Source organism: Hippoglossus hippoglossus, chromosome 17 (genome assembly GCF_009819705.1).
Source record: "Hippoglossus hippoglossus isolate fHipHip1 chromosome 17, fHipHip1.pri, whole genome shotgun sequence".
In the NCBI taxonomy this organism is placed as follows: Eukaryota; Metazoa; Chordata; class Actinopteri; order Pleuronectiformes; family Pleuronectidae; genus Hippoglossus; species Hippoglossus hippoglossus.
This window is the reverse complement of record NC_047167.1, coordinates 15251124-15276222: the sequence shown is the minus strand read 5'-3', so window position 1 is coordinate 15276222 and position 25099 is coordinate 15251124. Positions and strand designations below refer to the sequence as shown.

The window sequence follows — 25099 nt, the reverse complement described above, 5'->3', positions numbered from 1 at the left end:
GCTTTTTCTTAACATCAGTGGATTCCGATGAGTTTCCATCCATGCGTTCCTTCTGTCAGTGGTTTCAAACTCTGAAACGATCCTGCTGTGAGCTACGAGCTACGTTTAACTTTTATCTAACTAATTAAAAGTAAAATAAGTTAAGCAGTCTTCAGCTGGGGCTTAAAGCTCAATAAAACATGAAGGATTGCAAACCAACATATACAAAAATATTTAAGTACTACTTTATTCACTGAAATGTACAGCACAACATTATACTACTAATAGAGATAAAGAGGACTTATTCATATTCATATTTATATAAATTACATCTTTGTAAAACTGAAATTTTTCAATATTTTCTGACAGTTTACAAATCTTTGATAAAATAAACAGTTTAAACATTCATTAAAATAATGAATTATCGATGAGGAAAATGAATAGATATTGATTCAAGCTGGAGTATAAACTGTGACGTCTTTACCTAGCTGGGAAGGTCTGGAGATGGTTGTATGCCATGTGCAGAATGCGTAGATGTAAGTGGCCCGTCAGCATGGGCACACACTTGTCCGTCAGCCGGTTGTTGGTGAGGTAGAGTTCCTGCAGGATGCTGTGACTCTCCTCTGATAGGCTGGAAGGTGGCAGGTGCTCCAGCTTGTTGGCTGATGCATTCACGCATCGTAAGCTGAAGAATGAAAATTGAATGTTTTACCTTCTTGCAGATAGTGGACATTAAAATTGAGATGAAGAGTCTTCGGCCTGACTTTTTCCTACTTTTATGATTCCCATTAAAACACTCCCCTCTCCGATCCTTGTAGTGGTTGGTAGTTTTTTTTATTTACCTGCCATCTTTGCCCTTGAGCATCTTGCCTGCCCTCGATTAAAAATCCCATTCTGTCCTTCATTTTATTTTTCCCTATTTTTAATCTTGTTGTCAGATGTAGAGTGCATGATCTGATTAAAACAAGAATGAATTCCAACCGATGACTAATGCTACCTGTCAGATTTGAGGAACAGGTTGCAGGGCAGCTCCACCAGTTGATTGTGCTGTACGTCCAGAACCTCCAGCAGAGGGCGCTCCACTCTTTCAGGAAGCTTCTGCAACTGGTTATGTCCTGCACTCAGCTTCCTAAGACTGTTGCTGCAGAACAACCTGCAGCATGAGGAGGATACAGATGGTCAGGTCAGAACGAGAACTTCAAAAATAAACGTAAGGATGGATGGACAGATGGATAGACAAACAAACAGCCAGACAGACTGATGGGCAGATAGATAGATAGATAGATAGATAGATAGATAGATAGATAGATGGACAGATGGAAAGACGGACATACCGACAGATAGATTGATAGATAGATAGAGACAGAGAGACGAAGGAGAGAGAGAGAGAGAGAGAGAGAGAGAGAGAGAGAGAGATAGATAGATGGATAGATGGATAGATGGATAGATAGATAGATAGATAGGCTTGTGTGAAGTGTAAGTGAAGTCGACTAAAATAGTCATGGAAATGAGAGTAGAGCAGCAGGACGATGGGGGCGAGGACGGATGTGAATTCAGAAAATAGCAGCGCCTCTAGTGGAGCTTGCAGCTGAAATTCATCATCCTGACACTTATTGGGTAAAATATAAATCTGCAGACACTGATGGAACCAGAGGATGTGAGAAAGTGGAAGAAAAATGAAAAGACAGAGAGAAGAGGAGGAGGTGAACTGCATCTGAGTTGACCTTCTAAAAGGCTATATAAAGACGAAGAGATGGACGAGGGCTGTGGAGGTCACAGGCTATCTGTGTGATTTATGAGGCTCTATGGGGGATAGGTGGCAGGGACAACAATCCTGCAGTGTACTTTCATTCACAGGACACATCGAGTGAGAAGGAGAGACTCACCGCGCAGGGAGCTCGGTGATGAGGTTGTGGCTCACGTCCAGAACTTCCAGCTTCTTTGCTTCACACAGCCAGTCTGGCAAGGAGTCCATATGGTTCCTACAGAAGGAGAGGGGGTGATGATGATGATAAATTATGTGCAGTTTTTAAAGGGAGACACTTACCACCGAATATAATTCATTGGGTTACTGCATGTAGTTGAATTCTCAACAGTCCTGCTCTAGAGAACACAAGGCAGCATCTTCCATTCTGGATGGAAAGTGGCCTTTTAACCTCTGCCTGTTGTTGTTCAAGCAAGATTACACAAAACCTGCTGGATGGATTTCCACAGAACTTGGTGGAAGGATTTGGGTCAGTGAATAACCCATTAAATTTTGGTGCGTATACAGATCAGAGTGGAGGAAAATATTTTTTCTTTCTTTACCATTGTGGGATAAGGCGTTTTCCACCGTTTTCCCAGGGAAGAAGTCATGGATCTCTATTTAGGGAACTAATATCTATGAGAGTGTGAAATGTGGTGGAGCTTATTAAAATTGAAAGGGACTGTTAGGCCTTGGTGGAGGTATGTGTTCTGCTGAGAGCCATTCTAGTTTAGTACTATTACAAATTCACTACATCAGATAACTGAACTCTCGGAGGAGCTGCAAATAATAACCACAGGCCCTCGACAGAGCTCTTGAGGATTCAAAGATAATAATAACAATAAAAAACGTTTGTAAAAGATAAATTCAGACCTTGAAATTAAATTATTCTTTCCATGTCTTCTTTTTTTAATGACCAAAAGAAGTTGAGCACAGAAGCATATATTTCCCTTAACAATCAGAGGACATGTCAAAGGTCAGGGATGATACAGTTGGACAATGACGACCCCCTTTAGTTCATATTTAACCACATTTTCAAACATCCAGAACAGGGAACAATCACTGCTCCTGTGTCCTTGAAGGGCACGGGGGATGTACTGTAAATGAGCTTCATTTTCAAAATAGTTTTTCCAATTAGTGCTGCATCTGATTTTTCTCACCTCGAGATATCCATGTAGCTGAGATTGGAAGGCACGGGACTGACATCCAGTTGTCGTAGCTCTGCGGGGAGAAATCCAAACACATTAACCTACAGCAAGGACAGAGGCAATCTATCGCAAAAAGGAGGTGGAGGGGAAATGGAGGGGAGAGTTTGGAGGGGGTGACAGGTTGTTGAGGGAGAGGGACAATGAGACTGCAGCATGGCCTGAATGTATGAGGAAAGAAAATATTGGAGTGAGATTAGATAGATGTTAAAGGTTCACAGAGGGGAGATTCGTATCATTGATTTCTGTGAAGGAAAAGGTGGAACGGTGGAGATGTGAGAGGGAAGGGAAGGAATCAGTCTTTTTTTAAGCACACGTGAGCGCCCTTGCAGTGAACTTTAAAGGCAGTGTGTGCCAAACCCACCGTTGTTGGCAGTGTAGATGCCTTTGAGCAAGCAACCCTTGGCCTTGAGGCTGGAGATGAGGTTCCTCTCACAGTGAAGCACCTCCAGCCTGGGGAAGACTGAGGCGTCCAGGTCCGTCAGCCGGTTGTCCCTCACGTCCAGCTGGGTCACGTGCCTCAGCAGGTCGGGCTCATCTGGCACCATGCTGGAGATTTTATTCAGCCTGACAGAGGGGGCAGGGAGGAAAGCGAAGGTTCAACTCCGGCTGAACTGCACAGGTTGTAGCCTTTCTTACGAGGCAGGGAACATGCCTCAGGTGATGGCTGATATATTGTGCAGTTGCTTGACTTCTGTTTAACTTTAAGGAAACCGATTTAGACATAAAAGGCATAAATATATTATTCTCTTCCATAAACAATTACCAGAATTTATATTTTCAGATGAAAGCAACAGCATAAAAAAGTCATATAAAAAGAGACTTTGGGTGTTGTTAAATAAACAATAATGCTGGATTGATCTAAAAACAACATTCCATAAACTCTGCATTAATGCTGTTATTGTGTATGGAAGCAGCATGAAAGAACTGTTAAATATCTTGGATTATTGAATCGTTTTACAATGTCATGGTTATTTTGTCTGCTTATCTTTATAATTGGATGTCTTATTTATTTCACATTATACACTTGTGGTTATAACACACTATTCCTAATAACTTAGAAAAAGATAGTCCATTGATCATTATTTTGTTGATTATTTGTTTCATGAATCGAAGGTAAAAACTGAGGGGTAGGAACTTAAAGAAAATAAATAATTGAGTCTGTTGTAATAATTAATACATTTTAACCCATTAGAAGTTTACTTGCCAATAACAATATATTCCTAACTCAAATACATCAACTTTAAAATAACATGAAACACAGAAAAGCAGCAAATTCTCACAACTGAGAAGCGGCAAATATTTGGTAGACGAGTCGCTGTAAACTCGCTGAAAGACTTTTAGCACTGTGGTTTCCAAATAAGACAACAAACACATCAGAGATACCACGTGACCTTCGCTCCAGCAGGTGAGAAATGTTAGAAAACGTATTTACTGACCCCGTTTAAGCAAAGTCAGAAGAAGTCAAGTATTAACTGGAGAATACTGCAAGTCACCACAGCTCTGTGCTTTTCCACACAATGCGAAGACACCTGATGGAGCCACTGCAGGCAAATGATTTCCTGATTCCATGCTGTCTGGCTGACTGATCACGATTTGGCTTCTTCTTAGTGTTTCCATCATTAGTGCGATAAGGGGTCATTGAGTACAGTGTTTGACTGAAGCACATGTATGACTGAGGATTTAACGTGATATTCGTTTGTGACATGTCAGAGATTCATTATACAGCCCCAATCATATATCATAATCATTAAATTCATATTTGTAATAATGTGCGTGCACTGTTGTACCTTAAATCGATGTGTTTGACTCGGAGCAGTCTGAAGTTCTGCAGGACGAGTGTTTCTAGGTTGTTGCCGGCCATGCACAGCTTCTCCATGGAGGTCAGACGCTCCAGCACCTGGGGAACGTGGTTGAACTGGTTGAAGGACAGACCTACGTAGCTCAGCCTCTGCAGGGATCCCAGCTCGTTGGGCAGCTCATCTAAACTGTTGCCATCCAAGAGGAACGTCTGCAAGCTGAGAGAGGAACATCAAATTAGACGTTGGACTTTAGGAGGTGACAAGCAATGACGATTCTTCATTTTCACAGATATAGAAGCTCAAGAGGCAAATGCCACTGTACTGACAAGTTCTTCTTCCAATATTCAGCACTCATGATCACTACACTTATGAATCCAGCAGGTGGCAGTAGCATCATAAATGCCCTACCGGCCACCTCAGGAATCTACAGGCATACCAGATCATTCAGGCAGATTAACTTCTCATCTTGTCATGTTTCAAACCACATACCGGTGTATATATTTTCTAACAGTTTCAATTTAAAGTACATGTCCAAACCAAGCTGTCAGTACTGAATAATCTACATTACAGAGGAATACTGTAGCCTGTATTGTTGTGAAGGGGCATAATACATAAATAAATTAAAACATTTAACCCTTAGGCGCCCTGGGCCTTTATCTACCACGTGTAAATGTTTACCATGCCAATGTTTGGTATCTTTTTTCAGCACAACATTATTTAGTTTTTACGCTGTGACATCTTGGACCATCCATGGCGTGATTGGCATCTCCTGTGAGTTCAGGCCCTTATTCCATTAACAGTTTAGCAGACACCTTTTTATGAAGGGAGTATAAGGGATTTTCCACTGGGAAGGTGGCCGATACTGGAGCTCAACCAAAACTTAAAATGACTGTTCTACGAGAGAAAAGCTTGTTCTGCCCTATTGAAAATTATGGACTGGAATGAAGATTTGGGGGATTTTGGGGGGGCAGAGTAAAACTTTCACTAAGACATCCAAACATAATTTCTCAGCCACTACAACAACGTCAAACAATCAATGAAATAAACATCAGTGTTTTATTGTCATTTGAGTCCTCAAGGACGTGCACGAAGCTGGCAAAGAAAAAGTACCTAAATATAAGAGGAAGAGCCCAAAACATCTGCACAACAGATGAGCCCAGAATCAAGATGAAGAAAAAGAGGATATATAAATATTTTCAAAAAAGATTGACAAGGAATTTTGTCTTGTTACGAGAATTGAAACCGACCAGGAACAAAGCCGTGACTCACAGCACACACCACAAATGATCAGTGCATGTTTCAATGCTGTTTGATCACATGCTGAAAGTAGCAAAGTGCACCATGACGGTGGTTATGCCATGTGCTTGTTGTTTGGTAACATTCGGCTTTATAAACTTGTGACACTCAAACTAGCAAAAATGCAGTTGGTCTGTTCCCAAAGCTCTGAGATGGCATCAGTGCAAACACTGGTCTCATGACGGCGGTAAACCCCTAACAACCAATAACAGGGAGAGGGAGGGTAAACACCTAAAACAAAATCAATAATTCAATAAGTAACAGAGTAAGAACAGGTATGGTGTAATATATATATATGGAGCTACAATGTGTATGAACTTTAGATTCAGGTATATAAATATGAGCAAAAATTTAGATCTTGAGACATACAGTGGGGTCTCGTCACATCAGATCTGTGTCAACAACCTCCTGTTGTTACTTACTTGGACATAGCTCCCACGGAGCTGGGCACAGAGGCCAGGTAGTTACAGCTGAGGTTGACCTCCGTCAGGGTGGGGATGTCACAGATGGCGGGGGGAAACTGACTGAGATGGTTGTTGGACAGGTTGAGGCTTCGCAGACGGGAAAACCTGAAACATGACAGAAAATAATTAATGACAGCGTAGACTGAGAAGAAGAGAAGAGAAGAGAAGAGAAGAAGAGAAGAGTGATTGGAGATGTAGTTGTATCTTGTCGACATGAATATTGCAGGAGAGGAGATGTTCATAAATATATTAATGAAATAGATTCATGGGCAATGTAGCAAAGTGTAGCTAACACTGAATTTGTTTAAGTGAAAAACACAGTTAGACTCATCACACCCACAAACAAAGCCTTCCTTTGGACTAAACCTTCGTGTTTGATTGTTGAGCAAACAAGCATGACATTGACGTCTGTGTTTTTCATTCAAACACCGATGACCAGTGGCATTTGGCGTGGTGTCCCGTGGCAGGGCGGCGACCTTCAGATGGGTTAGCCCCTCAGTGGGGTGGTAGCCAAGGGAATGAAGCGGAGCGGGGGGGGGGGAAGGACTCTCCTTATTTATCCATCTACATAAATACAGACACACACGCACATGCAACCTGCTATCACCTATCGTGCACCACAGATAAAGCGGCTATGTCAAGTCAGAGATTGGCAGTAAACCATATTAGTACCGCCGGCTGGAGCAGCTGCTGAAACTGGCACAATGTCAGGTTTTTCACCCCATGTGCACACACAGGTTACAAACACACACAAACGCACACACAGTATATCACGGTGATGGAGAAAAAAAAGCAAACAAGATGTCAGAGGTATTGATTAGGGTGGCCAAGTAATTCCAGCTGAGGGTGACTCCTGCAGGCGGTGGGTGGGGGTGTGTGGGAAAATGTCATTCCGCTATTAAATCAACCTCTGCAATCTGCTGAGTAATGCCCAGACACTCCCCTTGTCTGTGTCATGCTTTGTCATTCTATCCCATCATGCTACGCTCTTTTCTCCTTTCCTTGTGTATTTAAAGGAGGCCTCATCATTTTTAACAAAGATAATCATCCCCAAATAAGCAGTTCCCCGTACAGCAGATCTTTAGTCATTGTTGTCTTTGCTGTTTGGTTTAAAATTCCAAAGTAGCTATATTTTTATTTTCCTGTTACATTATAAAGCAACTCTGTGGTTAATTTGTTCTATGGAACCTTTTAGCCCCTTTTAACCTAATGTTTTGCTTCTCCGGCCCTTAACTTCACTGTCATCAACCATCTTACTAGCAGCTTTAACCAACATGTAATCATTAGCCAACAGTCCTGATAAACCCACTGTATTAAAAAGCCTGCCCCGCCACTACCAAACAGCATAGAGACAATATTAGCATCTAGCTAAATAAAACTAAGACCACAAACTAAGACCAAGTTACAGCAACACAACAATGACTTAGTGCTATAGAAACCTAGCAGCATTGGTTCATATTGTCGAAACTTGTTTGCTAACATGTTATATATAACTTCATATGGTAATTATATGTTATTGTGTTTACAGCTACTCTCAAGTGGCCAAACATATATATCAGCATAGGTTTTAACCTGCTAATCAATATTTGTGATTTAATTATTAAACAAGATCATGGTTCACCACAGCTCCTTGCACAGTTAGCAGCTAGATGAACGTAGTGGGAAAACTACCAGCTTAAAGTTAGATGGGTTTTTTGGGGAGTTGGTGAACAGTAAAAAATAAATAAGAAGGGTGAATATTGGACTTGAGGTGAACATTTACAACTCTAATGGAACACGTAGCTGCTTCCTAACACTTTCAACATCATATGTTTATTGTGATATAACTGTTTGTTCATGTTGTTTTTAGCCACTTCCTCTGATTCAACAGTTAATGCAACTTTAACCCCTTTTATTTCAAATGTATTTCTGCCACTACTCGAACTTCCATCTCTCTTTCCTACCCCCACTCACTTCCTTGATATTTATGTCCTCTGAACTGTCATGGATATGTAAATAAACAGGCAGACGGTTCAGTCATAAGTCAGGAGACATCAGCCATGCATTACCCTCGGTGAGAGGTGACCTCTGTCTCAGATTGAGAGATGCATGCTGGGAAGACAAAACCACGCCAGAGGAAAAGAGCCAGTATCCCAGACAACTGATTATGCATATCTGATTGGCAGTTCACCCACCAGTTATTCTATGGCCAGAGAGGAAAGAAGGAGAGAGGCATGTGACAGGTTCACACATTCCATTGCTCTTGGAAAAATACAAAGCACTATGACTCCATGTTAGATGTCAGGGAAGGCCAGTGTTTGTATTGAAACAAAAACAGACTCTCACACAACTCCCCACACCAAAACACATACACCCACACTCATACAGGCTGCACACAGCAGGATTATTGTTTGCGGCTCCAGCTCTTTTGATTTCAGTCAGTCTCTCAGGGCCAAAGAGGAAACGCCACTGACTCTGCTACATGCTTCTATATGTCGAAAGCCCTCTATTTTCAGCTAACTATTCATCTCTTTCTCATTACTGACCTCTTTTTCACTCGTGCTGGGTCAAACGCGGATGAGCCTACTTAGGGTTTGGCAAAGCTGAATGGATGCTACCTTGCTTGTCCAGCAGGGGAGCAGTGCATCACTTGCTCGGATTTTAAACATTTTTCCCACATCATCTATATTGTCATTACTCAAATGATTAATACATAGCATATTAAAAAACCTGGATCTTCTTCTCATTCATAACTTTCTATCAGGAGGACATAAAGCATGCAAGACCTCAGAGGGAAAGATACTGCGTGCCTCACCCTAAATATTACTGAACCTTAACCTTAAAACGTCTCCACCTTAAAATGTAATGATTTAAAATAGAAGGACTTGCTTTTGTCCCCATAAGGAAGATATAAGGAAGATAACTCTCCATTAAGTGACTGTAAAAAGATGAACAGCCATCTCATGGAGAAAACAAAGAATGCCATACTGTATCAAGACTCTGTATGCACTGACCCCAAATCTGTAGCCCGCAGCCACTGTTTCTGTTTCACACAAGAAAGCAACTCTCTCCCTAACACACACACACACACACACACACACACACACACAGACACACACATGCACAAGCAGACACACAGACGACCCATTCTGCAAACACATACTAAGGCATCAGATTCACACAATTCAGGAAAAACTTTTGGCGGTAATTTTACCGAGAGAGATGCTGTGACATTCGTTTACCAGTGTGTGCATGGATGCAAATTCATGCGCGCACACACACACACACACACAGACACAGACACACAGACACAGACACACAGACACAGACACACACAGACACAGACACACACAGACACACAGACACACACACACACAGTCTTGGATGCGAGCTTTAATCTGTGAGCATGATAAGCATGCAGCAGATGGTGCCCACAGTGAGAGAGAGTGAGGGAGGCCAGGGACATTAAAAGCCTCCCTGTAGATGCATCCACCCTTGTCGGCTCTGAGCTCGTTTGGCCTGGCCTGGTACAGCACAGCCCTGGCTAGCCTCGTCTGTCTTAGTGTGCCAATGGCCACAGGCTGCTCAGATCGATGGCTTGCGAACTGTAGGCGAAAGCTAAAGCACTCCAAAGCAGCCAGCCATGACCTGCTGTGTCCGGTAAAGCCTTGCTGTGTCCCGTCTCTCTCTTCCTTGTACAAACAGCCCTGCCTTCTGTTGTGACCAAATTAAGTTAAGCTTTGCTAAACCTTCTCAAGTCTCATCTTGCCCGAATCAGCCCATTCAAAGCACCCAGCCCGGCCTCCTTGACCTGTAATGCATCCCAAAGGCTTTCAGCTCCTTCTGCCTATCCCGCTCATTATAGTCCAGCCCCAGGTGTGTTTACTGTAGATTTACGACGGCACTGTACCTCTGCAGCTGCTGCAGCCGCTGGTCCGCGGGCAGGAAGTTGTGTTTGAGGTTGAGGTGGGTGAGGTCGTGGCTGTAGAAGAGGTTGGTAGGAAGTTGCTCCAGGCTGCAGCAAGACAGGTCTACCGAGTTTATTCTCTGGGACACCATCTAGATGGTGGTGGCAAGGAAAGCAGCAAGGGTGGAGAAGGTTACAGAGAGAAAGAGAAAGATGGAGTTAAACAGGATTATCGATCCCACACACGACTCTAGTGGTTTACTCTGTGTCTGTCTGTGTGTGTCTGTGTGCGTGCGTGTGTAGCCTTCTGCTAAAGGGTCAAATGTCATTCAACAGCCAATCATTTTAGGATTAGAGTCAGGAGAAGTCAAGGAAAAGTCCTGCAGGTTAGTGACCTAACATCCCACATTACATCATCATCTAATCTAGTTAACTGCAGGTGTGTGGAGCTGTTAACCTCTGATCATTTGTTTGTCAAATTTACAGGAACCCGGAAGCTGCAATCTACAATGAGACAACAGCATCTCAGCAACTCTTTGTACTGGAGAAAATTATAGCCCGATCAGTATGGATTTATGGGGGCAGATGCAGACTAATATATATACAACAATATTTGTATTGTTTCTTTGATTCTTAAGAGTTTTGATATTTTACAGTTCAACCATTAACGTCCTTATAAATAAATAAAAAGACAACATAAATACAACCAAATATATAGAACTTGAATTGAGGAAATATTTTTTTACGTAAAACGCAAACATAAATGCACAGATTTTCTGCATTGTTAATTGTGTAATATAAACGTTTAGATTTTATTTGATCAGAACATATTGGCAAGCATAAATACCAATACTGTTCTGTCTGTGAAAGGCATAATGGTTAAATCGGGCTCGAGACAAAATCTACCGTCTGTGAACTTGAGCCTTTCAGAGCGGAGTTAGCTAGAGGCTCAGCAGTTGTCACTTGGGCACGAGCTGCCTCTTTCCAGGCTCCTATTCTGAGTGGCCCTCTGGGTGCTGGTGACATGCATGTCCCTGTTAATATTTAGAAAGGAGGGTTTCTGGCTGTGGCCTACTTGAGTTCAAATTAGAGAGAGAGAGAGAGAGAGAGAGAGAGAGAGAGAGAGAGAGAGAGAGAGAGATGAGTGGTGTTTATGCTCCCAGAGACACTTGGGTTATAGTGTGTACTATAGAGTGGACAGCAGTGAAATGTGCACTTTTCAGTCTACTTATCTCACACAGTGGGATTGCAGAGCCATATTTTCATACTTCAACTTGCAGTCACCCCTAATATACAATGCAACTGACCCATAAGTATCACTGGGGAGCATGTGCTCATGCTCTCCATCTTTTCTTCGTCTAACTCTCATCCACATGCACACAGCCAGTACCTTGGCAGCGTGTCTGTGCCATCGCAGGTGCTCCGTGAAGCTGTCAAAGCTGACGTAGTAGGTTTGACTCTGAGGGCCCGCTGAGCTGAAGGCCAAACAGTGATTGTGCTTCTTCACCTCCTCCACCTGCAGCACACACACACACAGGATTGATGTTAGTCGGAAATACTGACATCTTTGACCCCCCCTCTGAGTATAAATGAGAAACCCATGCATATAGAGTCAGACAATAGGAAGAAGGGAAGGAAGGAAACAGAGAGGAAAAGCTGACACATGGGCGTCTCAATAGATTATCTCTTATTCGAAATGGCTCCTACTGAGGGAAATAAGATGCTTAATGGCTGCAGGATAAACAAATGCAGCCAACCGGAAGCATACTCGTGAAAATATATAAGGCACGCATGATCATATAATGAGCCTGTGCGTGACATGAATGTATGTGAAATTGCTTTTTAGACACGCAGAGTCACACACACACACACACACACACACACACACACACACACACACACACACACACACACACACACACACACACACACACACACACACACACACACACACACACACACACACACACACACACACACACTCAGAATGAATGGCTGACTGGTTATGGTTACTGAATAGAATACTGGCACACATATACCCACAAACAAACCACATACAGGCCCATGCAGAGGCACTGTTTGCACGAATGGTTGACTAGAGGTCATGTGTTGTTCGAGAAAGGTTTAAGAAGTAGGTGTGGCGGAGTATGAAGTGTCCTTTGTGTCGAGCAAACAAGTAGAAAAGGGATATTCAGAGGAGCACTCGGAGCTTACGCAGATCCATACAGCAATAAACAGATAAAGGTCATTTTTAGGTAGGTGGTTTATAGAGAGAAATAAAGCCACTTGGATGTAATAGGGATCCATAACACTAAAGATTATTGCATGTCTCGACTCCAGATGAGAAGTGGACAAAAAAAACTAAACATTTTGACTTTGTAGAGCCTGGCTTGCGTCACTTCTGTGTGACCTTGAGCTGAAATGAACAAAGCAGGTAGACTTACTGGCAGACAAACTAAAGGACAAACAGTTGCTGAAGGTAAAATGTCGCGTAGGACAAACCTCCCTGCAGTAGACATTTGCAGAGGGTAATGACACTTTGTCAGGTCAGTCCATGGTGATATGACATTATGAGTTTATCATCCAAAGCATAAATTACATGACACTCCCAAAGACAAGGATGAGGAGCAATCCCAGTTGTTTCCCTGCTGTGGTGCGTTTAACGTACTTTTCCTCCAATGAGCGGCAGGATATGCATCTTCCCTGTCTGGCTCTCTTTAACAGAGGAGACGATGAGGCAGGTGCCACACAGGATGACCTGCCGCCTAGTCCAGCGGTTGACCGGTAGCTGAAGCTTCCCTTTCCGAACGTTGTAAGTCCCTGACAGCTGGATCCGCTCTGAGCTCTCGATGCTTTGGGGTTTCCCTGAAACATAAAGACAAGATACATAGTGTGGTTAACAGCACGATAGATGTGACCTTGTTGCAGGCCTGGAAAATGAATAGATACAGTAATTTCCAACACAGAAACACAAAACATTTGATGGTAAAACCAAGCAAGATTAAAGGTCTAATTCCTACAGCAACACCAAGCACAAAGTGTAATTTCCTGTCCAGTGCCCACATCTTTTAAATGGCAAGTGGGCTGAGGTGTGGTCCAGATGCTAACATCAGCATGCTAGCATGCACCCAATGAGAAAACTATTGTTATTTTTGTTGATATAACTTTTGACCTGCAGGTGGCACCAGATGTATCACAATTATTAGGCTTCATCCTCTGGGAACCATGAATATCTGTGCAGAACTTCATGACAATTCCATTGCATTCAGTGTAGCTCTCAGTCACAAACTCAAGAGCAGGTGCACCACTTCTAAATTATGCTCTTAGAATTTCCGAGTTGCCTTTATTTGGTTTTACCCATCTGTTTTTCTCTCCTCCATGCCCTGTTCTCTTGCTTCACCGCCAGCCTGCCAAACCTGACAGTCAGGCTCCTTATCAGGCGTTGTGTCAGCCAGGCTGTCTTATCGCTCTGTCTAAACATCCACCTGCTTTCTGTCTACCTCCACCTCTGCAAAAAAAAACTCTGCAAATGTCGTCTCTTTTCTATCTGTTCCGCTGCCGAGCTTTTGGTTTCTCCATTCTATCTATAGTTTATAGTAATTTTTAACATCATGTTTAACTTCACAGTTTTTCCATTTAGAGGAAAGATCCATGGCTTTGTTGACAAAGTTTTCCCTTTCAAGTGACATGCGGCCTTAGAAAATGTGTGTAGTACTGTGACCTGCTGTAAACTATCTGTATCCCTCTTGCTCTATCTCTTTTCTGTAGAGGTCCTGCTATATCCATTAAGAAGTCCCCCTTAATAAAAGCTTGGCTTGCTTACACCCACAAGCCGCCATATCGGCTTACCTGTGTGTGATTTCACAAAGCATGCAAGCGTTTTGCAATCAGAGGCGATATGTGTAACATGTGACAATTGAGTTGTCGTCCTGTCCCGCGATGATGGCTCTCCCTTTTACACAGCCATCAATCAAGCTTGATCCGCTGACAAAAAGATGGAACCAAAAACTCCCCCGTTTCCGTATTTTTACCTTTCATACAGACAACCAGCAACAGGTTCTTTTGTCTTTTTCACACTTTCATGCAGGGTGAGTCAGAGAGGAATTCAATAGAGGAAGGAAAAGTAAGAAGGGTAAACAAGTGTGAACGTGCATACAATCTCACGGCTTTAAATAATTCAGGTTTTTCCCATGCTGTCTAAAAGGCAGTAGAGTACTGTACTGCACACTGCTCTTATCCAACACACTCAGCAGACCTTAACAACCTTCTGACCAGAGGTCTGCTTACGTGAGCTGATGTGGCCAAACCTGAGGTCATGCCAATATATACACATTTTATTCTAATGATTTTTACACACTTAAACACAAATGATTCACCGTGAATTGACCTTTCCTCTGCGCTACAAACTAATCTTGCTCATAGCACAATCAATACTTGTCTGTTTTACAAAAGGATATTTACTTTGACTAAACGCTGAGTAGTAACATAACCGCGCTGTTGTTAAATGTTGATTAGGAGTCATGTTTGAGGGTGAGCTGCCTTGGTATGCTTAAACAGCAGCGACTAGCAGTGGGCATGTTGTACAGCACAAACCTCTGGACAGCTGAAGAAAGCATAGGGATGGAGCAGTTTTAAATTATCTTTTGTTATTACATTTTCTGAAGAAAATATGCAAAAACCGACATACATCAGACATATATGTAAGACCTTCCAAACAGCATGCACTTGAAAAACACTCCAGGTCGTGTGTGAACTACTTCAACACAAGTGGGTGGTTCTGGAGATGAAGATGTGTGTATTACTTGAGGGGCTGTTTACACACCTGCCAAGCAATAAAGATAAACACTGTGCACAAAGCTATAAACCCATCTTTAATATCCTGTATATGACAGTGTACATTGCATAAACGCAAACCTCTTTCGTAAATGTTTTCTCTGTTCTATAGCACTACCAGCAGTCATTGAAACTTGATAAAAACTTATAAATAGGGCTAAATATATTTTAACGGCTCTGTAATATTCAAAATCATTTGCTCTTACACTGTATTTACATGTGAATGTGAAAAATTCAGCTGAAAAACCTTTTTAACTTTATAACCACAGTGAGCTGGTAAATATCTTGGACTAACAAACTTAACAAAAGAGTTTAGTTTAACATTTTTATTTGTATCAAATTCCACAAGGAACATCTCTTCTCAAAAATAGTGTATCATCTGCTTAAAAAAGGTAAAGTTTTTGACTTTGGGGCAAAAAGAATCCCTTCCTGATTGTTGTTGCCTTTTTCTCTGTTGCTCCACACTATTGTAAATGAGTGAGTGTTGCAGGGAGCGAATAAAACTGCAGGTTTTATTCTCTCTTTAAAAAGGTCATCATTACCATCCACTCCACAGGAACACTATTGAGAGTGTGGGCATTTGTATTATTGTGTGTATATGTACACAGTGGTACAAGTTCTGACTGGGTGGAAAGTGGAAAAGGAAGTGGCTTAAAGAAAGAAAATAAAAAGGCTTGGTCTTATTTACATAGTTGTGACCATTGTTCTGATTCACTGTAATGGTATTTCATGCACCAGCTACATTGCTGAAATGACGTGGTAGGTGAGTAATTGACAATGCAATGCACAAAATGCATCAGGTGTCCTCTTTTGGTTTAACTCACACTTAAGTGGTTGAGATAACAGAGTTAAACTGGGGACTGAGGCAACATGAGGAAGGAATTGATAAGGAACCTTCGATAAGGAAATGAGCTGAACACAATGGTCAATTTAGAGTCTCCAATCAACCTCATCCCCATTCTATGTGTCTAACTGGAGAAAACCCACGTAAACACGGGGAGAACATAAATTCCAGATCACCACCACCACCACCAACATCTAATCAAGTAAATCCAAAGGTAAGGAGCCACTCATCCACCAAATTCCATCTAAATCCATGAGATATCATGCTAGGAGAAAGACAAACCAACTGGGGCGACTGAACAGACTCGTTACCTCGTTCCAACCTCACTGGCTGGCAGAGGTAACCGGCAGGAGCATCTTTTCATGACTGAACATCGGAAGGGGGTATGTGTTGCATTAGACAAATTATTCACAAGCTTTTAGCCTCAATGTGTCACATGGGCATATTCCTACTATTTTTAGGCCTTTTGTTGGAACATGCTCTCTCCCACACAAGCATATGCACAAAACACACACGCACCCTACTCCTCCTCCTACTCACACACACACACACACTCTCACACACACGCACAAGCACACGCACACGCACACACACATGCTGACACAGTGACGGTGATTAACCATCTCCATATGTGCATCCCTGAATTTTGATGGACCAGAAACAGCGAGAGGGTTTTTTTTTTTCAGAGGGAGAACAGCACAGACAGCTTGAGCTTGAGTGGGCTACTTTTGTGAAGAGAGAAGTTGGAAAGGTACTCCTGTATGGATGTTGCAGTTTTACAACTATCTCACATGGAGGTGGGATGACTGGATGGAGGCAAACGTTTCAGTCTTGACCATGGGAACGCACACTGGAGGAAGCGGGGAGACGGGTGGGACTCCCACGTGAGCATCCTGTTTACAGGGGTGGACCAGAGACGAGCGGGGTACAGTAGGGGAAGGAAGTTACGGAGAGACAGTTTTATTCCAAATGTAGGAGCCACCGGCCGCCTACACTTGAAATATTTTGAGCAGCAATGATGTTAGTCATGGTGGTCATCCCATAACCTATGGGTGATGCATGAGATGTGGATGTAAAAATAATAGACAGGCCCTGCAAGGTGGGTGTGTTCATGCTCAGCAGTCCTAGTCTATTCCTAGACCTACGGCATGTGGGAGCAAGGAGTACTACAGTGTGTGTTTGTGTTGGTTACTGGAGAGAGGGCTTCCTTCCCTTTTCCCCAGGATGAGGAAAAGACAGTTTCCACTCCACGCTTGATTCCAATACCCATGTGCATGCAGCCCTACCGCTCGAGACCATTATCGCCTTATCTTCCTAATCTCCCTTTGAATGATGAAAACTATTCCTGCAACAGCATAAAGACACAGTCAGTGATCCAAATGTAGAGAGATGCTACACCTTATATATTTAATATGTGCTACACCGTGATAAATAAATATCAACATCTTTTCACCTTTACGCACAGGTTGGTTTTATAGTGTAAATACTAAAACACTGAATGAATGGAATTGAAGACCATTTCAATTGTATATATGTAGAGAGCTTTCATTCAATTTCCCATGCGTTCATGCATAAGCATTAGGATAAAACTTTGATCTCACGCTTTGGCCTTGACCTTTGACGGATTTGAAAAAATACAATAATAATAATAACAATAACACAGGTCTTGACCCCACAATCCAAACTGGATTAATACCACCCGAGTTATCGCCGTAACGGACAGACAGATAGACAAACACCACTGGTTAAAATACACCGGCCCACTACTGTGTAGCACGGGTGTAAAATAAATGTAAAAAGGGAGACAGCCGAACAACCAAAAATCCAAGTTCATTTCTTGTCGGGCTCTAAAATGTAAACATTAAAGTTAATGAATGGCTTTTTTTATTGACTGTTAAAGCCATCATTTTTATTTCTGCAACATAAATTCCTCAATTACACGGAAAGTGTCTAAATTGCAAAACTGGCACTTTGCATTTTCGGTTCAATTGAGGACGTTAAGCCTGTGAAACACAAATTACTGTATTATTCAAGAATGAGTACGCAGATGTGTAACAGCTGCTCCTTATAGTGAGCATCGATAGATACCAATATGGAAGTATTTTTCCCAGAGACAACCACATGGTTTCTTCCACTGCAGGGATACAAACCTGCTTCCCAGATGCCCCACTGGCCACGTTTTCCATTACTGTTAGCAATCAGCACCCATGGCTGACCTCTCTCCATCCATCTCCCGTTTAACAGATCAATGTCTCTTTCCTCTGGATCTTCTCGGAAATAACAAGGATGCATCCCTGGTTAATCCTCCTGCCCTACTAAATGCAACCTGACATCAGCACACCTCCACTACAGGACTGGGCATGCCGTACCGTAGGGCATCGATGACCCACATAAGTCGCAACGGGGCACAAGCATGCATAAGCATGCATAGGCATGCATAGGCACACACACACACACACACACACACACACACACACACACACACACACACACGCTTATTCTATAGGCGGGGAAAGATGTGATGCACCGGATGGCAAGACTCGAGGACCTATAAATACATCTATATCGGGTCCTTATATCTCCACTCTCTGCATTTTTTCAGCTTCTTTTGAATTTAATCTAAACTGAGTCTTATTAAAGATCTAACTATGAAGGAAGCATGTATACAAATCTGACGGAGGACAGGACACTAACGAACTGTCAGGTTTGTCATCCAATCATCCGCACAGTGTTGGAGTTGAGAGTTTAGGGAAGTTGGTAGAGAAGCGAAATGGAAAGAGATGTAACACTGCCAGCTGTTACTCTGTGACACAAATAGCGGCACTATTCTTCTGTTACAAAACACACACATGCACACACAATGTCAAAATTCATCAACTCTAAGGTGTATGTGTTTGCAGGCGAGGGGACGGATGTGCTTCCCATATCTGATCAGCTATGCTTCTATGCCTAAATTGCTCTACTCCTCTATTTGTTTCTCAGTCTCTTCGGATGACTTGAGGTGATTACCCAGATCCAAAGTGACAGGCTGGTGTTAAGCCAACTGTCTGCTCGGGCAGCGGTTGACGAGCCTTGCTGGAAGGTGGCAAAGGCCACCGCGGTTGACAGGCTGCTCGCTGCACTCACCTAAGCGCTTCACATTTTTCCTAAAACATTGCACTTTACCCCTCCGCACCTTTTAAAATGACGCACATGTTAAACTGTGAACGGTTTTCAGCAGTGTCGTTTAGCTTCACAGTTCCTGAAATGAGTGATACTTAATTAGTATTTAACATCCTCTTAAAAAGTTGCCACATGTTCTTATATAAGCGGGTCCTTAGAGGTACCATGGGATGCCTCCCCCTTTGGCACTGAGGAGGTGTTAATGTGTGAAATGTTTCAAGCTGTTCTTTGTGTTAAAGTGATAAGAAGATGAGGTACATGTTTGCATGGGAAATCAGTGAGATGCTTCTTCATTATCTCTATATTTGCACATGGGCCTATGTGTTTCCATGTCCTTACTTTGAATTATGTGCAACATAAATAAGTGCGGCTGCCATGTTGTTTTAACATTTTCAAGATACTGGACCACATTTCGACTGCAACAGAGGCTACGTTCAAATGATCAGGAGTCAAAAGATCAAATGAGGACAAGCTAGAGAACAAAAGATTAATTTTAGCCACAACCACGACCTTTCAGTCAAGAACGGGAACTTTGTTCAAGGCGCTAAAAGGTTCCTGCAGACTGTTGTTTGCCTGCTGATGTATGAACAACCGACAGCTACAACAAGCTGTTCCAGTCCAGTGCACCAGGCAGCAGTAATGACTTTACAACAATGATGATGCTATATAAATCAAGCAATACAATAAAAAACATGGATGAGATGTTTTATGTGATGATTTACTGTTTAACACTTGGGATTATTGAGTCAATGCTAGAAAAGAGACTAGAGCTAGTAATGAATTGTATCAATGTATTCATTTGAAATGCGAAACATAAACTAAGGAAAACTAGGATTTCACGAGCTATTGCGGAGACTGACCCACAAAATAACACGCTGAAGTACTCAACCAATCAAGCATCTTCACCGCTGCAAGTTCCACCCCAAAGGTTCCTGCACTTTTGTGAATCACCCCCTCCTGAGAAGGGTCTTTTTAGGGGATAAAAATGTATTTCCCCAGAACCTAATTTAAACCCTGGATCCTGTGGTGGAAACACAGCTTTTCTTGGAAGTGGTCTACTGGTGTGGCTTTAGGGACGGCAATGTCGGTCTAGTCTGATGGACCACCACCTTGACACAGCCTGAAATGTCTGAATAATTATTGAATGGATTTCCATGGCATTCTGTAAAGACATGAAAGTCTTTAGATGATGACGCCATTGACTTATCCTGTGGCAATGCATTTTTAGTTTTGAGTAAAATGTGTCAAGAACACACCGGCACATTTCTATGAAAATGTGTCTCAGATGTTCACATTCTCCTCATGAGGAATTTTAACAATTTTGAAGGTTTTTTCCTCTACCACCATCATCAAGACAAAATTTCAGTTTATTTTTTGTCATTCCGACAAAATAACAGGTACTGAGTCTGTAATAAGGACAGAATATTAAACACTTCAGAGCAGTCAACAGGAAAACTTGACAAACAGCTGTAAACGATGCAGTGTTTGAACAGCGCCACAAGCAGTTGATTAGCTAGAGGAGCATTAATGATTGTTTAATCACTCATGTTACCGCTTGCTTTTATCAACAATTTAATTAATGCAACAATTAAAGATGATCAGATTGTTTTGCATTTTAGAAGGGTGGGCATGTTTGTTTTTCAAACTCGGAAAGGGGAGGGTTATAGTGAATCATTTTAACTACCTGGAAAATAAGAAACTCATGAGGTGACAGAGTTTGTGTGTGCACTAGAGGAGTAGTCCCAGTCCCTCTTGTAAAAGCTGAGTGACACTCTGCTTTGTGCTCCCGTCTATTGTCAGTCACTGCAAATCTTTCAGCTTAAACAGCTCGACCGAGGTGATGTTTCTCAGACCCAATCTCCACTGATACCAGCTGCTGATGCAGCGTTAGGCAGCACTGCTCTTTTGGCTCAGGGAGCTCTGGGGAAAATATGCTGCCACGTTCCAGGTGACCATGAGGCGTCCATCCCTCCCTGGAGAGAGGGCAAAGTGGATAATTAATAGCTTGATGGATGCCCTCAAATTCTGATAGCTCATCTCTCTTAGACATGTCACCAGGAAGGACACAATCGGAGAGAAACAGGCACACACACACACACACGCAGACACACACAGTCACACACACAGACACTGTACAAACCCTCCTCCTTCAGTCCAGTGAAACACACCCTGAATCCAAATGAGGTCACAGCCTGCAATATCTCCCCCATCAAACCATTATTACCCTTTGCCCCTGGGGAGAAGGGAACTAAACACCCTTCTGCTATTAAAGGCATTGTACAGCTCCATCTATCAGGTCAGTGCATTACTCTCCACTGCCTGTTGGGGAAGTGTGTGGATGCACAACAACACAGGGATGACCTGAAGGGGGATTTGCAGTGCGACGTAATGCTGAATTATTATTTTTTTTCTTACTTGAATTTGACCCACTTGCAAACTCAGTTACTCTCCTGCATTTTTAATTTCTAGCACGACTTCATGCACAAACAAACTGCGTCACATCTTCACATATCGGATTGTGTTAACCTGAGGCTAATCTGTGTTCATGGGCAGAAGCAGAGGATGTGTAAATATGAAATCACAACTCACTCATACCTCTCGCCTGACAGCTGGAATGAGGAACTACAATTAGAAAGGCCCCATAAGAGGTTAATAAATCACGTTGTGCAGCTATGAATTTATAAATAAATGATTTATGTGCACCTAAGTGAAAGAAATAGCAGCGTTTCCATCAGCAGCACCGTCCTTCACGATACTCGCTGCATTGTGGACATGCTTCATCAAGCCATTCAATCAATATCAGCCTAAAAATAGAAGCCGCTGCAGCGGACAGAGACGAGAAGTGTGTTATGGATGCTTTAAATTGCAGGTGTTGGCATCAGTATGTGAAAAAAAAAAAAAAAAGATCCCCCCCCCTGTGATTCCCTCTGTCAGTGGAGGGGGGTCTGAGGCTGACGTATACGTGGATATATGCTCCCCTCCTCCTCTTCCCAGCTCCACTCCTGCCGCTGTTATGTAATGAGTGTGTGTTACGAAACCTTACATTGAAAAACACGAGTCCACTGAACGGCTCGCTCGCGGCACACAGACACACACATAAAGAGCTCGGGGGATTGTTTTCACCTCCTCGCTTGTGTGTAAGTGAATGCAAATGTTGCCACCGTGTCTAGTGTGGTGGAAAAAAAATGCCCGTGTGTTTACTCGTGCATACATGTGTGTAAGCATGTGTGCACGGGAGTGGGGACTATGAAGTAATTGAAAGCATGGGTGTAAATTTTAGTATGATTGCGCAGCTGTGAAAGTGTGCTGAGCTCCTAAATGAATTATTTAGTATGTTTGTGAGGGAACGTGTATGTATGTGTATAAATATATATAATAATAAATGCATGAAGGAAAAAAAACGAGGGTCCATAGTTGCATATTGCAGTAAAAGTGTGGATAGTGGGAGATACAGAAAGGACAGACAAAGCAGAGACCATAATGTATAGATAGAAAAACAGATGTGTTAAAAGACAGAAAAAGAGTTGCTACAAGGCGTATCCTGTCACCTCGGGCAGAAAGACCCAACCTCAGCTAATCTCACTCAGCTGTAAACCTCAGCATTAAGAGTGGCACAGAACAGACAGAACACTATCCGTCAGACAGACACTACTGTTCAAAAATAGGAATTGCACAGTTGTATAAAATCATGCATGAGTGGATTTTATTACATGATTACAGTTTGGGTTTTTATGCATTGTTTAGGCTGACATTTTTATCAGTTATGACACCGTATGTAAACTGAGAGGAAGCACAACCAAAGTACGTGCAATAAGTCAGTGTTGACTCAAGAATTTAGGCTGTTAATTATAATGAATTATGATTATGAATGAAAAATATAGCTATTTAAACATCCTTGCCGTCAAACATGCCATGAGAACTAGATAAAATACACCGAATCGTGGATTGAGTCTGGTACAGTAGAGATTAACCTCACAGAGAATAACCATTAAAACAAAGGTAATTAGATAAACACATAGCTCGCACAATCCATTCAATTCACTATAAACGGTTACATTTACAGTTAATTACATTCACTGACGCAAGTAGGTTATCACATTGCCATCAGATAAACGCAGGTAGCACATTAGCCATTAGCATCTCCAATAGTTGTTTAGTGTAATGGATAAATTGACACATTGCTAATTGGCCATGTAAACTATGAGTTCCTCTGAAGAAATATAAAACAGGCCCTTTTAGACATATGTTATTATGCAGGTTCTGAGCTACATTTACGTAAATTAATAAAAAAAATATCCCTTTATCAAATCCAAATTATTATTCGATTTAATGAAACCTAATTCAATGAACTAACAGCTGTATAACTAACTGACGGCAGCAACAAAAACAATGAGGGTGGCTCATTTTACTGTGCTTTTTGTTTTAAGTTACAATACTAATAATTACACATTTTTCATAATATCAAACCCAATGTAACTGGATTTGTATAGCAAATGACATCATCACTGCCTGGCAGAATCTGCCTTTCCTCTACTGGATTCACGTGGTGTAGTGCATATAGGGGATTCACATGAAACAAAGCATGCACTGAAATACCCTTAGAAGATAAAAGCCAGTGCATGTGCACATTGCACATGATGTGTGCAAATGCTCATATGTCACGTGATGACATCATCTGGAAGAGCAAAACAGTCATTCAGTCATTTTGAAGAGGAAATACTTTTTTGTTGATACGACTACAGTGATTTATGAAGGACACAAGCTGCACAGGCTGCGTGTCTTCCTCTTACGCTGCCTCCACACTCGTGCTGCCTGTGCACTGAATCCTTTATTTCTGACTGTGTAGCTGCTCAAAGTGTTTCCTGACCTCAGGGATCGATAAACGTGCCATTCGATATGAGCTCTGGGACTTTGCATTGTTATGACATTCTTAGCATTTCCTCCTACAAGCAACCTGATGCTAATCACCCAGAACTGAAATAGTAAAAGCAATGAAAAACCTGAAAGATCAACCCACTGCTTGTGTTTCTGAGTTTGTCAGATTGATAATGACATAATTGATAAAAACATTAGCCAAAAATACAAACTACAAAAACATGATTGTATACGAGCAGAATTCGCACACACACAGATTTACACAGCTATCCATTTTGGGACTTTGCATTTCATTGTGGACAGACTCAAAATGTTTATGCTGGAAAAGGGTCCTGTAGAAAGTGAGTACACACACACACAGTCCTGTACGGACAGATTCCTTTGAACAAATGCTAAATTATTTTGTTATCAGCAGAGATGCTACAAGAGGACAGTGAGGTCTATTTACTGAAGACCTTTCATCACATAATTTTAGGCTGATTTAATGCTTTTTTTTTCTTCCAGGTTAAAATACTTTGATGTCTCAGTTGGCTCCAGTGTGTGCCTAATACCTTGCAAGCTAAAGGTCACATGTATTCTCCATCAAACCTAGTGTTTATGTAATGCTGCTCCGTGTGGATTGACTCAAAATGCATTCACTGGCGTGGACGAGGGATGAATATTCTATGTTGGGGAATAATGAATAACCAGCAGGTCATGAATGCGTGAGAAACAAACGGGAGCCTGCACTGACACACACACACACACACACACACACACACACACACACACACACACACACACACACACACACACACACACACACACACACACACACACACACACACACACACACACACACACACACACACACACACACACACACACACACGTGAACTGAGTTACTGTTGTGTGATAGTAAATTGGCAGGAGTGCTATGGTGCCCACTTATGTAATGTCTCTGTCTTGCTTGCTCTCACTCACACTCACACACACACACACACACACACACAGATTATAACCAGAAAGG

At 42.1% G+C, this 25099-nt stretch overlaps 1 protein-coding gene across 1 annotated transcript in view; it reads right to left on the bottom strand.

The window, feature by feature from the left end:
• phlpp1 (PH domain and leucine rich repeat protein phosphatase 1) overlaps positions 1 to 25099 on the bottom strand; it is a 45705-nt gene that overhangs the window by 4272 nt on the left and 16334 nt on the right. Inside the window, exons 2-11 of the mRNA XM_034613570.1 lie at positions 13045 to 13241; positions 11767 to 11892; positions 10380 to 10528; positions 6449 to 6595; positions 4719 to 4946; positions 3293 to 3495; positions 2884 to 2944; positions 1866 to 1961; positions 977 to 1132; positions 464 to 664 (exon numbers count right to left, since the gene is read on the bottom strand). Coding sequence (XP_034469461.1) covers positions 464 to 664; positions 977 to 1132; positions 1866 to 1961; positions 2884 to 2944; positions 3293 to 3495; positions 4719 to 4946; positions 6449 to 6595; positions 10380 to 10528; positions 11767 to 11892; positions 13045 to 13241 — 1564 coding nt within the window. The remainder of the gene's footprint in view (positions 1 to 463; positions 665 to 976; positions 1133 to 1865; positions 1962 to 2883; positions 2945 to 3292; positions 3496 to 4718; positions 4947 to 6448; positions 6596 to 10379; positions 10529 to 11766; positions 11893 to 13044; positions 13242 to 25099) is intronic.